Genomic DNA, 16,041 nt, shown 5'->3' with positions numbered 1-16,041 from the left:
AAGTGGGGGTTGAGAGTCAGGACTCCTAGGTTCTCTTCCTGGATCTGAGAGGGAAGTGAGGTCTGTTGGGTAGAGCTGGGGGTGAGGGGATGAGAGTCAGGACTCCTGGGTTCTCTTCCTGGCTCCAGGAGGGGAGTGAGGTCCGTTGGGTAGAGCTGGGGGGGGGGATGAGATCCAGGATTTCTGGGTTCTCTTCCCAGGGCTGAGAGGGGAGCGAGGTCCATTGGGTAGAGCTGGGGGTGAGGGGATGAGAGTCAGGACTCCTGGGTTCTCTTCCCAGCTCCAGGAGGGGAGTGAGGTCTGGTGGGTAGAGCTGGGGGCAAGGGGATGAGAGTCAGGACTCCTGGGTTCTCTTCCCAGCTCCAGGAGGGGAGTGAGGTCCGTTGGGTAGAGCTGGAGTGGGGGGATGAGAGTCAGGTCTCCTGGGTTCTCTTCCCGGCTCCAGGAGGGAAGTGAGGTCTGTTGGGTAGAGCTTGGGGTGAGGGGATGAGAGTCAGGACTCCTGGGTTCTCCTCCCGGGTCCAGGAGGGGAGTGAGGTCTGGTGGTTAGAGCTGGGGGTGAGGGAATGAGAGCCAGGACTCCTGGGTTCTCTTCCTGGATCTGAGAGGGGAGTGAGGTCTGGTGAGTAGAGCTGGGGGCGAGGGGATGAGAGCCAGGACTCCTGGGTTCTCTTCTTGGATCTGAGAGGGGAGTGAGATCTGGTGAGTAGAGCTGGGGGCGAGAGGATGAGAGTCAGGACTCCTGGGTTCCCTTCTAAGCTCCATGAAGGGAGTGAGGTTTGGTGGGTAGAGCTGGCAGTGGGGGTTGAGAGCCAGGACTCCTGGGTTCTCTTCCTGGCTTTGAGAGGGGAGTGAGGTGTGCTGGGTAGAGCCAGGTAGTGAGGACGCTGGGAGTCAGGGCTCCTGGGTTCTCTTCCCCGCACTGCTACTCACTCACACACGCGGTGAGCTGGTCCCCCCGCCCTCCCCGGGAAAACGGGGAGCATGATCTGGAGCCCTCCCACTAAAGAGATCGGCGTGGTGAAAGGACCAGAGGGAGAGCTCCTGCAGGCTACCAAGGCCGGAGGACCGGCCACTCACCCAGGGCTGGCCAGTGGCCGATACACGGTCTGTACCCTGCGGCTTTGCTGTATCGTGTGCCCCATTCACGCAGCATCTCCCCGACCCCTGCTTCGCAGCATTACATCGTCCCATTAATTCTGGCTTTTAATTGCAAAGCCTGGTGGAGCTGCAGGCGCGAGTCTGCCTGGCAGGCTGTGCTGTGCCCGCTGGCCACGTGGCGAGGGCTGTGGTGGAGGAGACTTTCTCGCCCTCAGATGAAGGCTTGTGGGTGGAGCCATGATCCACAATGGCCCCTCCCCTGGTGGAGGTCATATCCAGTGTCCCCCAATAACTTCTCCCCGATGTAACCAGGACACCTAACTGTCATTAAGCAACACTGGTTCTCCTTGGCTACCCCCTAGAGATGGTGCCACCCATGGAGTGCTTGTGCCACCCAGCCTCAGAGCCACACAGCTGAGTGCCAGAGCCCCCACACTGCATAAAGTCCATGGGGATTCTCCCCCTCCCCTGCGAGGCTCCAGTCGTGGGGATGGCAGTCAGCTCTGCTTGTTTGGCCAAGATTAGCTGCCCTGCTTCCTGCATACATGACTCCCCTGTGGAATCAGGCTGGGCTCGGGGGGCGCCGTCACACCTGTCATCTGCAAGAGACGCCATGGGTTTGATTCTCAGCACGGAGCCAGAGTCATTTCTAGTCTGTAGACTGTCAGCCAGCTTGGGGGCGAGGCCAGCTCTGTGTTTGTGCAGCGCCTGGCACAATGGGGTCCTGATCCGTCGTGGGGGCTCCTGGGTGCTACCACATTACAAATGAATAATGACTCTTACCCAGCCTTTTTCATCAGTTGGGCTCCAAGCACTTTACAAAGGAAGGTTAGCAGCATTATCCCCACTTTACAGCTGGGGAAACTGAGGCACAGAGCAGGGAAGGGACTTGCCCCAGGTTACCCAGAGGGCCAGCGGCAGAGCTGAAAATAGAGCCCAGGGCTCTGGAGTCCCAGTCCAGTGCTCTCTGCACTAGGCCATGCTGCCTCCCCGAGAATAATAAAAAATGGCACCAACTGAGCTCGGCACTCGTTGTGTGAGGGGCTGTACAAATGTAGCAAGAGATGGCAGCATTGCCAACCTCGGACGTGAATTGGCCCTCCAACACTGTGAGATGGACTTAAAATCATGAGATTTGTTTTATTATATAACAATGAATTCAGGATTCTTTTTTTCTCCTCTGAAGCCAGCTTTTCCCTTCTGCCCCCAGGGCCACAGGAGCAAGGGTTCTTCTGACTCCAGGAGCTGGGCCTTGAAACTTCCCACCACCGTGGTACTGGAGCAATACCAGCCCCTAAGAGCTCCCTTCCCATAGTATCTGAGCCCCCCTGTGCGGTAGGGCAAGGACTGTTCTCTCCGTGTTACCTATGGGGAAATGGAGGCACAGAGAGACTCCCGCAGGGGTCACACAGAATATTTGCAGCAGAGGGGAGCTGGTTTCCCCATAGCCCATCTTAGTACCATAGCTGCCTTCCTCTCTAAGCCCAGCACCGTCCTTCGAACAGACCAAGGGAGGATTTGCAGATTGCAGGAGAAATGGGGGTACTAAGCAGTGAATTGATTCACCCAGCCTGCTGGTGTCAGCAGTGGGATTTGAGACCAGATTTCCCGCATCCTGCCCCAGTGCTTTACCACATGATCATGCTGCACTTGAGTTTAACGTCTCCTCTCAAATAATTCCCCTCCCACCCCCCGTTCGATATTTACATCCTTCAGCTACTCCCAGACAATTATCTGAGTGCTCCTTAGCCGCCGTCTAGCCAAGCTAGTCGTATTTAGTTCTTTTAATCTCCCCTTGTAATTTAATCCTCCGAGACCCTTAATCATTTTCGCTGCACTGCTCCAAATTCCCTCTCATTTGACGGCAGCTTCCGTGCCCCAGAGCGCAGAGGCAGGATCCAGGCCGGAAGTGTCCCTGGAGAGGGGGTGGGGACCATCCTGCCCACTGGGCACTGGGATACGGTGTGTCCTAAAATAGCCCCGGCCCTGTTGCTGGAGCAGCCAGACGGGCACACAGGGGTGCTGCAAAAGGCCCGACCCATCTCTGCAGGGCTAACAAGTCGTGACCCACTGATGCAGGATGGGCTTGTGGGTCAGATGCTCGGACTCAGGAGAGCTGAACTCAATTCCTGCTCTGCCACTGACTCCCCATGCAGCCTGGTGTGAGTCACTGCGTCGCCTGGTGCCTCAGTTTCCCCTTCTGTAAAATAAGGGGGACTGATCCTTCCCTTTGTTTCAGTTGTGAGCTTTATGGGGTAGGGGCAACCTCTCGCTGTGTCTGTGCAGCACCCAGCACCAGGGGGGCCCTGATCTTGGTCAGGGTCTCTGCAACACCTGGCACAAGGGGGATCCTGATCTCGGTTGGGGTCTGTGCAGCGCCTGGCACAAGGGGGCCCTGATCTCAGTCAGGGTCTGTGCAGGGCCGAGCACAAGGGGGCCCTGATCTCAGTCGGGGTCTGTGTAGCACCTGGCACAAAGGGGCCCTGATCTCGGTCGGGGTCTGTGTAGCACCTGGCACAAGGGGGCCCTGATCTCAGTCGGGGTCTGTGCCGCGCCCGGCACAAAGGGGCTCTGATCTCGGTCGGGGTCTGTGCAGCACCTGGCACAAGGGGGCTCTGATCCCGGTCAGGGTCTGTGCAGCGCCCGGCACAAAGGGGCCCCCCACATCCTGGTCACAACCTTAATGCGGATAATAATTGTGTGTCTTCTGCAGTAGAAAGGAGCCTCCTGTGTGTGCGGACTTGGCAGCCCCGTTGCTTGGGCGCTGCCCAGCGGATGGGCTGTGGGGAGTTTCCAGGGAACCCGCTGTTGCTGGGTCAGGAATCCAGGGCTCCGAAGGCCAATAAATCTGTTGGCGCTAGAGCAAGAGATTTCCAGACGCTTGTTCATCTCGCTGCCCTTTGCTGTGGCTTTCCAGGGAGCTTGGGAGGCACCTTTGTGAGGAGACGCTAAACAGGGATATGGCACAAGCAGGGTGTGGGGGTTTCAGCCAGTGTATTGCACCGTAATGGAGCTGGGGCGCTTTATAAATTGAGCATTGCAGCCAGCTCTGGGGTGGGGCGCGGCTGCTCTTTAAAAGCCATGCAGCCACACTGTACGCAACTCGCCTGCCCAGCATCGAAAGGCAGCCACCTCTGGTATGGAGCATGGCAGCTGCTTGGCAGCACACAGAGACACCACATGGGGATCATTCAACCAGCACTGAGGTTCCAGGGCTCAGCAGCTCATTAGCAGTCACACAGTATTAGCACAGGGATCCTTCACCCAACCCTGAGATGCAGCCACTTCTGGGGTGAGGCATGGCAGCTGTTTCACTGCCACCCACCATCACTGTCAGACACTTTAGAACAAGAGCAAGTGGCTATTCCACATGAAGAAGCTACAGGAGGGAAATGAGGTGACCAGGATTGTAGAATTAACGCTGGAATTTGGCCCGGACCCCTCAGTTCCTGCTCCGACTCACTGAGAAAAGGCTCTGATGCAGGGCCCTCAGCTGAGCGATTCGCCTGGCCCTAGCTAGGTCACCATGGTGATCATTTTGCCCCACAGTGACCCCTGCAGTAGAAGGAGGGTCCAGTTCTGGTTCTTCCTGATAATGATCAGGACCTGACTTGCATCTAGCAAGGGTCCCAAAGTGTTCGCATCACCAAAACCTTCCAGGTCATCTAAACATTGGGCCTACCCTCATTAATTCTGTTCTACACATGGGGAAACCGAGGCACAGAAGGGGGCAAAGCACTTGCTCGTGAGTCACACCAGCATGTGGCAAGGGAACCCAGGAGGCCAGATACCCACCCGCCCCTGCTGTGACCACTAGACTCTGCTCCCCTCCGAAAGCCAGGGATAGAACCCAGGAGTCCTGGCTCCCAGCTGCCTGCTGTAACCAATAACCCCTATTCCTCTCCCCGAGCTGGGGCTAGAGCCCAGCTGTGTGGGTGAGCCACATACCAGACCCCTCCCCTCCCAGCTGATCTGCTATAATTTGGCAGTTTGAGATGTAATTAGGCAGTTTCTTAAACCGCGGTGTCTTCGCCCAGGAGACCGAGCCGCCTCCAGGAGAGACCAGGAAGCCATAATTAGGAGAGCCTTGGAAAGCTCCGTTCACATGTGCTGCTTGTGCCCCGGGCCCAGCTCCTGCAGCCGGGCGGGAGGGAGAGATGTGCGGATGGCACAGCCGCAGGCCTGGCGCTTCCATTTAGGTGACCTAGGCGGTCGCCTAGGGCACCAGGATTTGGGAGGGCGGCATTTTGCCACCCTTGGCGGCAATTCGGCGGCAGGGGGTCCTTCCACACTCTGGGTCTGCGGCGGCAATTCTGCGGTGGGTCCTTCACTGGCTCTGGGACTCGCCGCCGAAGTGCCCCGAAGACCGGGAGCACGGCAGGACACCCCCCCCGCCCACCGCAGAATTGCCAGGAGCGCGGAAGGACCCCCGCCTAGGGTGCCAAAAACCCTGGCACCGCTCCTGCACAGCCAGGGTCCTGCTGGCCAGGGCCCCAGTCCACGGGGGCATCCCAGTGTCCGGGATCCATCGACAAACCCAGCATCACTCAGCCTGGCCTGTTCTCACTGTTACGCCCCACCCCTCTCCCAGAGCTGGGAAAAGAACCCAGGAGTCCGGACTCCCAGCCCTCCAGCTGTCACCACTAGATCCCACCTTTGGCTAAGCAGGGATGAGCTGGGACCGCAGATGGTGGGGAGAGCTGCTGTCTGTCACTAAGGGGTGAGGCCAAGGGCTCAGCAGGGGGCACTCTCCCCTCGCAGTCAGTGCTGACCCCAATGCCCCAGTGCGGCACTAGGGGGCAGGGCAGGGGGCTCAGCAGGGAGCTCTGTGCTGCAGGGCACAGGGCAGGGGGCTCAGCAGGGGGCGCTGTGCTGCAGGGCGCAGGGCAGGGGGCTCAGCAGGGGGCGCTGTGCTGCAGAGGGGGGGAGGCTCAGCAGGGGGTGCTGTGCTGCAGGGCGCAGGGCAGGGGGCTCAGCAGGGGGCGCTGTGCTGCAGGGAGCGGGGGGGGGAGGCTCAGCAGGGGGTGCTGTGCTGCAGGGAGCAGGGTGGGGGGCTCAGCGGGGGGAGCTCTCCCCTTGCAGTCAGTGCTGACCCCAGTTCAGTGCTGATGGGTGCTGGGAGGGGGAGGAAGGGGTTCATTTGCCATCTCCCCATGCCCAGGGGCTGGGAGATGAGTGGCTGGGACGTGCTGGCAGCAAGATCTAGCTGTGGGGGGGGGCCTTCCTTCCCAGCACCCGCTGTTCTTCCCAGGCTGTGATGGGGTGGGGGCTGCAGCAGGGCTTCCCCCCAACCCCACCCCCAGCTGGCCTCCTTTGTTCTCTGCTGAGAGGCTGGGAAATTTATGAGGGGTTCAGCCACCCCTCTGCCCACCCGTGCCCCGTGCCCATTGCTACATGTTGGCATCCCTGGCTTGGCTCATCCCTGGGTGAATGACTAGAACCCCCTGCTCTGGGGGGGCTGCTGGGGCCACCCTGTCCTCAGCCCCCCCCCCGCCTCCATGCCCCCAAGAGCTGCCTGTCTCTGACCTTCCCCCCATCCACTCCCTCTCCTGCCCAAGTGTCCCCCTCTACCCCAGTGCAGGGCTCTGGGCCCCCCAGCCCCATTCAGTGCTACGAGGTCTCCAGCAAGAGGTGAGTGGGGGGACACAGCTCGGGAGACAGCTCTAGTTTTACATGACTATAGAAGCTCTGAGCGCCCAATCCCCACCTCCACTGGAGTTGGGAAGGGCTGTTCTTCCCATATCAGGGATAGGGAAACTGAGGCACAAGGGGGACTGGACTCAAGTACACTCAGCCGAGCTGGGAGTAGAACCCAGGTGTCCTTAGTCCTTATTCATCTTCCCCTCCCCTAGCCAGGGATGGAACCCAGGAGTTCTGACTCCCAGCCCCACCTGCTCTCCCCTCTAGCCCCCCCTCCCCTCCCCTCCCCGAGCTCAATGGGGGGACAGGGAACCCAAGAGTCCTGGCTGCAGCCAGCTCTATGATCCAGCTCTCTGCTCTTTGCCCAAGGTGGTTCCACCTTCATGGCTCAGCTCTTCTCCCCCAGGGCCCCCCTTGAATCGCCAGGGTCCCCTGGGGCCACCAAGCTGCTGCTCTGCGCTGGAGCTGTGACACTGATGAGTGCAGAGGCCCCGGCCGAGCCGTCAGACAGGAACCTGCAGGGGCTTTGCCAGCCGGGGCACTGAAGCCTGGCGCGCAGGTGTCAGCACTGCCCTGGGGGAGCTGGCATTACCCGCATGGCTGGGCCCCCAGATGGCGTCCCTGGGGAGCAGCACTCACCACTGAGGCACAGGAACCCCAGAGCTGGGCAGAGAACCCAGGAGTCCTGGCTCCCAGCCCCCTCTGGTACCACTACACCCGACTCCCCTCCCAGAGCTGTGCAGAGAACCCAGGAGTCCTGGCTCCCAGCCCCCTCACCTTGTTACCCCTGCACCCCACTCTCCCACGGATCTCACAGAGCTGTGTCAGCCCATTATTAACCCTTTCCGTGCCAGGGTTGGTCCTAGCTGGCGGTGGACTAGGGAAGCCAGTGGGGCTGGGTGTTGTCAGTCCCTGCCCTGGAGAATAGAAGATCCTGTGGGGGGGAGCACCCGTATTGGCCCTGGGTCAGAGGGGGGAATTCCCCTCTCCAATGGTGGTGCTACTGGGCTGGGAGATAGAGGAGGGGGCTCTTGCCGCACATAGAATGGGGTTAACCCTGCAGCCCCCCCAGCTTTTTTCATGGCTTCTCCCCCCTCCCTCCACCAGGCTTGCTGTCTGCTGGATCGTCCCTCCTGTGTGATGCCGGGAGAGGCCCCGGGCTCGGGCCGCTGAGAGCTGTGCCAGGGAGTGAGCGTGCCAATCGCCCAGCCGGCACCATGGCCCGCCTCGCCCACGCCCTCTGGAGCCTTTGCATCACCGCCATCCTCGTCACCTCAGCCACACAAGGTAGGTAGGGGGCTCCACAGCGGGCGGGGGAGCAAGGTGTCTGGGATCTCCAGGGGCGCCCGATCTCCAGCTGCACCCGGGATGCAGATAGACCCTGGGTTCCCCCTGGATCTGCAACCTGCATTGCCCAATGTCACCACTAGGGGCTGCAGAACAACCTGGGCCCCCACCCTGCAGTGCCCCCCAGAGGGGAGACGTGTCCCCCAGTGCTCGCAGTGATAGGGAGAGGGGGGCGCTGCAGGGATACGATGGGGGAGTGGAGGGATACGCCTGGCTCTTTTGGGGGTGGGGCTGTGGTCCCATGGGGGTCTTGGCTTCTCAGATTCTATCATCCAGCTTTAGGGTCTGACAGCGCCAGCGGGAAGAATATTGCCAGGGGGGCCCCCCAGCTGTGCAGATCCCCTTGGCCCGACCCGCAGCCCCAGCCCTGGGCTCCCGCTCTCCCCAGCTCTGCTGGTGCCCCTCAATCCCGACCCGCAGCCCCCTGCTAGCCCGGCCCTGGGCTCCCCCTCTCCCCAGCTCTGCTGGTGCCCCTCAATCCTGACCCGCAGCCCCATGCTAGCCCAGCCCTGGGCTCCCCCCCACCACAGCACCTCTGTAAGGAAGAGGCAGATGCAGTGAGGAAGATTCTCTCGTGATCCACAACTGGCACCATAGGGGGCCCCGATCTCGGTCAGCGTCTGGGCAGCACCTAGGGTTGACAACTTTCAAATTGCAGAAAACCGAATACCTTTGCGCCACCCCCTGCCCCGCCCCTTCTCCGAGGCCTCACCTCCCCGCTCACTCCATTCCCCCCTCCCTTTGTCCCCCACTCTCCCCCACCCTCACTCACTCGCTCATTTTCACAAGCTGGGGCAGGGGGTTGGGGTGTGGGAGGGGGTGAGGGGTGCAGGCTCCGGGCTTACCTCAGGGGGCTCCCTGGAAGTGGTGACATGTCCCTTGGCAGCTAGGTGGAGGCATGGCCAGGCTGCTCTGCGCGCTGCCTCTGCCTGCAGGCACTGCCCCCACAGCTCCCATTGGCCATAGTTCCTGGTCGGTCCCCACTGATCTCAGTCCGGGTCAGTGCACCTGGCACAAGGGGGCCCTGATCTCGGTCAGGCTCTGGCCAGTGCCTGGCAAAACGGGGTCCTGATCTCATTCAACACCCTCAATACCCTCCAAGCTGTTACCATGAGTCCCTGGCTGCTATCTCTGACTCCTTGCTGTTCAGACAAGGGTCAGTTATTATCATTAAGCTCTTGTGCCTGGGTTGCCCACACTCTGCTCAGGGGTGATTTGGGGGCGCTGGGTTCCCTGTGCGGGTGGGTCCTGTTGTCGAGCTGTTAACCCATCAGGGTGCAGCTGAGCAAGGGGGGGGGAGCTGATGGGGAGCCAGAGGGGGCATCTTTGGGGGGGCTCCCATGGGGGGATTGAGATCACCTCATGCTGCCATCCCCTGTGTTGTTCCTTTCCTCTACTCCTCCATCCCCCCTTTCTGGCTGACACCCCTTGAGGTGCTCTCCCAGGCCTGCTGGAGCAGGAGCTCTGGGCAGGGCATCAGAATGGGGGCAGGGCGCCAGGCCAGGAGAGGCACATGGGACCCAACGGTTAATCTGGTCCCACCCCAGCTTCGATCGGGGTGTTGAGCAGAGGGAGCTGAAGGCATGGTGCTGGTGGGGGGGAATATGGGAGAGCGACTACAGGCTGCAGCCCAACGTCAGTTACAGCTGGCTCAGGGGAGAGCAGGAGCTGGGTTTAGTGGAGTTCCTCTGGATTTACACCCCAGGGAAGCTTCAATCCAGCTCTATCCCTGAGGCTCCGAGGTTCTTGGGTGAAATTAATGAGAGCCACCAGGTCTGGTGGTCGGGTGAGTCAGTAGCGCAGCTCTGTGTAGGCAGCCCAGCCTCAGTCACACTCACTGCCAGCTGCCTTGGGAAATGTCAGAGAGAGAGGAGGTGGAAATCATAGATAGAGTCATAAATTATTAGGGTTGGAAAGGACCTCAGGAGAGCATCTAATCCAACCCCCTGCTCAAAGCAGGACCAATCCCCAAATCGCCCCCTCAAGGATTGAACTCACAACCCTGAGTTTTGCAGGCCAGTGCTCAAACCACTGAGCTATCCCTCCCCCTATTCATTTTTTTTTCAGGGTAGTAGGAGATGACTCTGTGCTCAGAAAAGCGAAACGGGGAGCCCTGGGGCCCTGATGCGGGTGGGGCAAGGGATAGACATAGGACAGGTCACCAGAGAGAAACATCCCCTTCTAGATAGCGGCTCAGGTTCTGGTGGTGTGTAGTGGATAGAGGGTGGGGAGGAGTCAAGACTCCTGGGTTCCATCCCCCGGCTCTGGGACGGGAGTTGTGTCTAGTGGTTGGGGAGTGGAGGCTGGGAGTCACGACTCCTGGATTGTATCCCTGGCTCTGCCACTGTCTTGCTGTGTGACACTGGGCAAATCATTTCCCCTCTCTGTGCCTCAGTTTCCCGATCTCTTTAGATTGGGGTAGGGACTATCTCTTGCTGTCACTGGGGGAAACCATGTTATGGGAGCTGGGGGTGGGGGGCTTGTTAAGAGGACACAGCAGAGATGGAAGAGCATGGAGGCGGCTGCAGCGCTCAGTACCCGCTGAGTGTGCTTTGCACAGACTTACGGCTGCCCTGTCCCCCCACCCCACGCCATGGGTAGCATCGTCATGGTCCCCATGCCAAGGGGTGGGGGAGATTCCTGTTTAATCTGATCGTCTCAGCGCTATCTGCTTCCGTTTCTAAAGTTAGATCAGGGAAGAGATGGTTGGGGGGGGGGAGATTTAAAACAGGGACTCTACTATGAGTGAGGGAGGCTGGGCCCCAAGGCTTGGCTTGCCCCCAGCCCCACGGGAGAGCAAAGGCAGAACATAAGGCTGATTGGACTGATCTACCACTAGGGGGCACCACTCTGGGGACTGAGCTAAGTGGTCTGTATCACGTCTACAGGGGATGTGGTCCTCACACCACACCCCATGGTGTGTTCCTGTATCCCAGGGGCAAAGTGCACCACAGATATTATTGTTATTCCCATTTCAACCAGAATCATTGGAGAATCCCCCTGGCTGGGGGCAGTGTAGGGCTTAGGACACACAGCCGAGCGGTTCATATTGTGACCACCTGAGGGCAGTGTTGTGCAGACACAAATGCATGCTCCCTAACCCCTACAAGCCCATGGACACACAGCCCAAGGCACACCCATGCCCAAGCACATACACACAAGTACACACACACTCATATCCAGGCAAATGGACACACACACAGGGACTCACAGACACACACATGCATGCACAGGCGTGTTATGCCCAAATGGGCCCACAAAACACACTCGCTTGCACACACAAATGGACAATTGCAGACACACACACACCTTTGCACACACAAACATGCATGCGCACACACACAAACACACACCTTTGCACACACAGACACACACTCCTCCACCTCCACATCACACACTCATATAAAGATACTCACATGCCCCAGCCCCACTCCTCCCATTCACTTGGCCTGTTCCCCCCACCCTTTCCTCTCGTCAGGCCCCGCGCTCGCCACAGGGGCCATGCCAGAGACAGCTCCATTCTCCGCTCCCCTTTGAGGGGCAGCTGCAAGGTCGGGAGAGCGTGAGCAAATCTCCCATAATGCACCTGCCATCCCTTTAATCACCTGCCTGGCTCTGTGTCCTGCGGCTCCTGCATCAGTCCCTGGCTCCTGGCTTTTCAAGCCCCGGCCTCGCGCTCAGAAGCCAGGCACCTTTGTGCGGTTCAAAGCCACTGACGCGGGGAGATGGGGGGTGCTCACACTATGGCCCATGGTCTGCGCTGCCCTGCCCCCTGCCCCGCTCCTCAGGATGCTGCAGGGCCTGAAGCCCGGACCCATTCTCCATCAGTGCCGTACAGGGGATGAACATGGCCCTCTGAGAATCCCACCCCCGGGTGTGGAAATGGTGTAAGAGCCCTGCATGTGCCTTGCTCCCAGCCCCTTGCATCAGGGCTGCCCAGAGGATTCAGGGGGCCTGGGGCAAAGCAATTTCGGAGGCCCCTTTCATAAAAAAAGTTGCAATACTATAGAATACTATATTCTCGTGGGGGCCCCTGCAGGGCCCAGGGCCTGGGGCAAATTGCCCCACCTCCCCCCCCCTCTCTTTGGGTGGCCCTGCCTGGCATAGGGGGTGGATCAGGGCACCCTGCGCTGTGGTTATTCTCTGCCCCTGGGACAGGAGCACTGGGAATCAGGCCCTAGGTCTCTGCCTCGGGCTTCAGAACTGGGATGGAGGCAGTTGTGGGGACATGTGGCAGGGATCGCAGACGCAAGGTGTTTGGGGCCGAGGTTGTTCCAGGGAGGTAACACACTAGCTAAATGCACTGTGCTCCCTCCCCATCAGGGCAGCGGCTGGTCCACATAGGGGATAACAACCTCCTTCAACTGCCATCTAACAAAGCTGCTCTTTTAGCTCACATGCTTTTAATATGCTGGAGGTCCCAGGTCCAACCCCCTCGGCCAGGGTGGGCCCCCTCCCCGTCTGCCCATATTGGGCAAGGGACAAATCCCAATTCGGAACGTCCCCCATGACAGGAATGGCCAGAACAATATGGGGAATTTCAGGCCAACCAGCGCCTCCTGGTGGTGGTGTCTGGAACCAACAGCAGCCAGGGCTCCCCAAAGTCCTGGCAGAGGGAGGCTGGTCTCCTTCCCGTACCACTGCCAGGGCACGAACTGCCAGCCCAGTTGCACCAACCTGAAGGGAGGGGGCCCCCCTGCTGTGCACTGCCTCTGCCCTTCCCCTTCTCTGCTCACAGCACTGTGTAGCAGCAGGACACCTGGGGAGTCTAGTGGTTAGAGCGCACTCCAACTCTTAGACCTCCCTTCACCCCCTCTCTGCTTCACCTGTGTATGTGGGGAAATTACATAGGCAGCAGCCATGTTGCTAGCCAGTCTCCACCTTCCCTTGGGGGGCACAGTCCCCCCTCCCTCAGGGAGCCTCCCAGGCCCCCCCAGCAGGACTTGAACGCACAGCCTGCAGCTCTGGAAAGGGGAAAACACCCTCCCCAAGCAGCCACTGGAAGCAGTCCCAGGTGCTACCTCCAGGGGACAGCAGCATGTGTGTGCAGCCAACCGCCCCTTAAGGCAGCGCCCCCTGGTGCATGCATCAGGCATTGCATCTGTGTCTTCCTGTTCTGTTCCATTGGCCTTAGTGCAACCAGGCTGTTGTCCCATTGGGGAGATGGGCAGTGGAGAGATCCACAATCTGCCTCAGGATCCCACAGCAAGTTAATATAAAGCCAGGAACAGAACCTAGGCCCCCCAGCTCCAAGTTCCCCCCCGAATCCCCCTGCTCTAACCACTATACCCCACTTCCCTCCCAGAGCTAGGGATAGAACCAGTAGTCCTAGTTTCCCCTTTAAAATCCCTCTGGGTGTTTTTAATTCTCCTCTCTCCTCCCGGCTGGTCCTGGTCACATGGGAGATGGGGGGGGGGATTCAGAGGGATTGCAGGGAATTTGCTCAGCACATTGGCGAGACTGTCGGCTCAGCCGCTGCCTGGAAAGTGGGTCACGGGCGGTGCGGGGAGCTGAGCGCGTGGTGAGAGACGTCTGGATCTGGGCAAAACATCCAGCCACATGTGAGCCTTTGAATGCAGCCTTGGGGCAAGGGACCAGATTCCCTCCATGAGGGGCCTGATCCTGTCTCTTCATATGGGCAGCTACACCCCCCGCCCCGTTATCTGGGAAAGACAGAGGAATTTGCTCTTATATTATATGGATTACGGTAGTGCTTACAACTCCTAACCAATACTGGGCCCGTTGTTCTGGGTGCTGCACAAACACCCAGGAGACAGCCCCTGCCCCAAAGCCTGGCTAACCAAAGGGTGGGGGAAACTGAGGCACAGAGATGAGAAGGGACTTGTCCAAGGTCACACAGCAGTTCAGCGGCAGAGCCAGGAATGGAACCCAGGTGTCCTGAGTCCCACACCAGTGCCCCACTCACTAGATCACACTGCTACTCAAACACTGGCGCTGTCCTCGGCCTGTGAAGTCCTGGCAGGTGTTTCATTTAGACTCCAGTCCATGGGAACTAGACTTGACCCCACGGGTCCCCTGCCACCCCCTGCTCTGACCACTAGACCCCTCTCCCCTCCCTGGGCTGGGGATAGAACCCAGGAGTCCGGGTTCCCAGTGCCATGATCTGGCTGCTCACTCCATGGGCAGGTGGGAGGTGAATTACAGATGCCATCTGAGCTTCAGAGGGTGGGGAAACTGAGGCAGTAGATGGGGGGGAGGAATGGGGAGCTGACCCACTCATGCCTCTCACCATCTCCTCCTGTCTCTCTCCCCTAGGTCTGAGCCGCGCCGGGCTGCCATTTGGCCTAGTGCGGCGGGAACTGGCCTGCGAGGGCTACCCCATCGAGCTGCGCTGCCCAGGCAGCGACGTCATCATGGTGGAAAACGCCAACTACGGGCGCACGGATGACAAGATCTGTGACGCCGACCCCTTCCAGATGGAGAACGTGCAGTGCTACCTCCCTGATGCCTTCAAGATCATGTCTCAGAGGTGAGCACGCCTCACCCGCACCCCATATGGCACCCCCAGGACAAGGGGACCCTTGTCTCTCCCTGGGTGCCCAGGGCTGCACCTTGTTTCCCCCCTGCCTCCAGCTAGAGGAAGAATGACTTGTGTTTAACTAGGTGCCAGCTCCTCACCTCCCCGCCAGCCTGTTAGCCCCGCAGGAGCACCCCAATCCCTGAGCCCCTGTGACATCACTGGCTAGTCCCCAAAATCCCCATGGAGGCAGTGCACATGCCAGCGTGTTTGAGTCACCTGCCCCTCAGCAGTTCCCTGCCCTCGCAGCCTGGAGATCTAGTGAGAGTGAAAACAAGCTGGTTTCCAGCTGGGGAGCAAGGGTGGGGGAGAGCAAAGGTTCCCCAGAGAATGAAACTGAGACACGCGGGCTAGAGGCTGCACGTAACCTAAGCAGGCAAATTCATTGTCCACAGCCATTGTCTGTCTGTCTATTCCCATTCACCTCCCTCACCTATCTATCTATCCCCATCCACCCATTTGTTCTATTCATCTATCTATCCCCACCCACCCACCCGTTCTATCTATCTGACTCCATCCACCCCATCTATCTATCCCCATCGACCCATTCTATCTGTCTATCTATATCCACTCCTTCTATTTATCTATCTATCCCCATCCATCCCTTCTATTTATCTATCCCTATGCACCCCCTCTATCTAGCTAGCTAGCTCCATCCATCCATCTCCATCCACCCCTTCTATCTATTTATTTCCATCCACCCCTTCTATCTATCTATCCCCATTCACCTGTTCTATCTATCTCCATCCACCCCTTCTATCTATCTATCCCCATCCACTCCTTCTATCTATCTATCCCCATTCACCTGTTCTATCTATCTCCATCCACCCCTTCTATCTATTTATCTATCCCCATTCACCGTTTTATCTATCTATCTATCTAGATATCTCCATCCACCCTTTCAATTGATTTATCTATCCCCATTCAACCGTTCTATCTATCTCCAACCACCCCTTCTATCTATTTAGATATTCCCATTCACCATTCTATCTATCTATCTCCACCCACCCCATCTATCTATCTATCCCCATGGACCCGTTCTATCTATCTATCTATCTATCTGTCTATCTCCATCCACCCATTAGTTCTGTTCATCTATCTATCCCCATCTACCCGTTCTATCTATCTATCTATCTATCTCCATACACCCGTTCTATCTATCTATCTATCCCCATCCACCCATTCGTTCTATTCAATTTATCCCCACCCACCCACGCATTCTATCTATCTCCATCCACCCCTTCTATCTATTTAGATATCCCCATTCACCGTTCTATCTATCCATCTAGCTCCATCCACCCCATCTATCTATCTTTCCCCATTCACCCGTTCTTTCTATCTGTCTATTTTCATCGACCCCTTCTGTCTATCTATCTATCTATCTATCTATCTATCCCCATCCACCCATTAGTTCT

General features: G+C 58.5%; 1 protein-coding gene across 4 annotated transcripts in view; it reads left to right on the top strand.

Annotated features, from left to right (window-relative positions):
* Positions 1–16,041, top strand: part of ADGRL1 (adhesion G protein-coupled receptor L1) — a 98,083-nt gene that overhangs the window by 34,628 nt on the left and 47,414 nt on the right. For all 4 annotated transcript variants that reach the window (XM_050925168.1, XM_050925169.1, XM_050925171.1 and 1 more), the window contains exons 2-3: positions 7,849–8,028; positions 14,365–14,578. In XM_050925168.1, coding sequence (XP_050781125.1) covers positions 7,959–8,028; positions 14,365–14,578 — 284 coding nt within the window. In that variant the 5' untranslated portion in view covers positions 7,849–7,958. The remainder of the gene's footprint in view (positions 1–7,848; positions 8,029–14,364; positions 14,579–16,041) is intronic.

The sequence above is a fragment of the Gopherus flavomarginatus genome, chromosome 16, assembly GCF_025201925.1.
Source record: "Gopherus flavomarginatus isolate rGopFla2 chromosome 16, rGopFla2.mat.asm, whole genome shotgun sequence".
Lineage (NCBI taxonomy): Eukaryota > Metazoa > Chordata > Testudines > Testudinidae > Gopherus > Gopherus flavomarginatus.
Note: the sequence above shows the minus strand (reverse complement) of the source record. Positions and strands in the feature narration are given on the sequence as shown.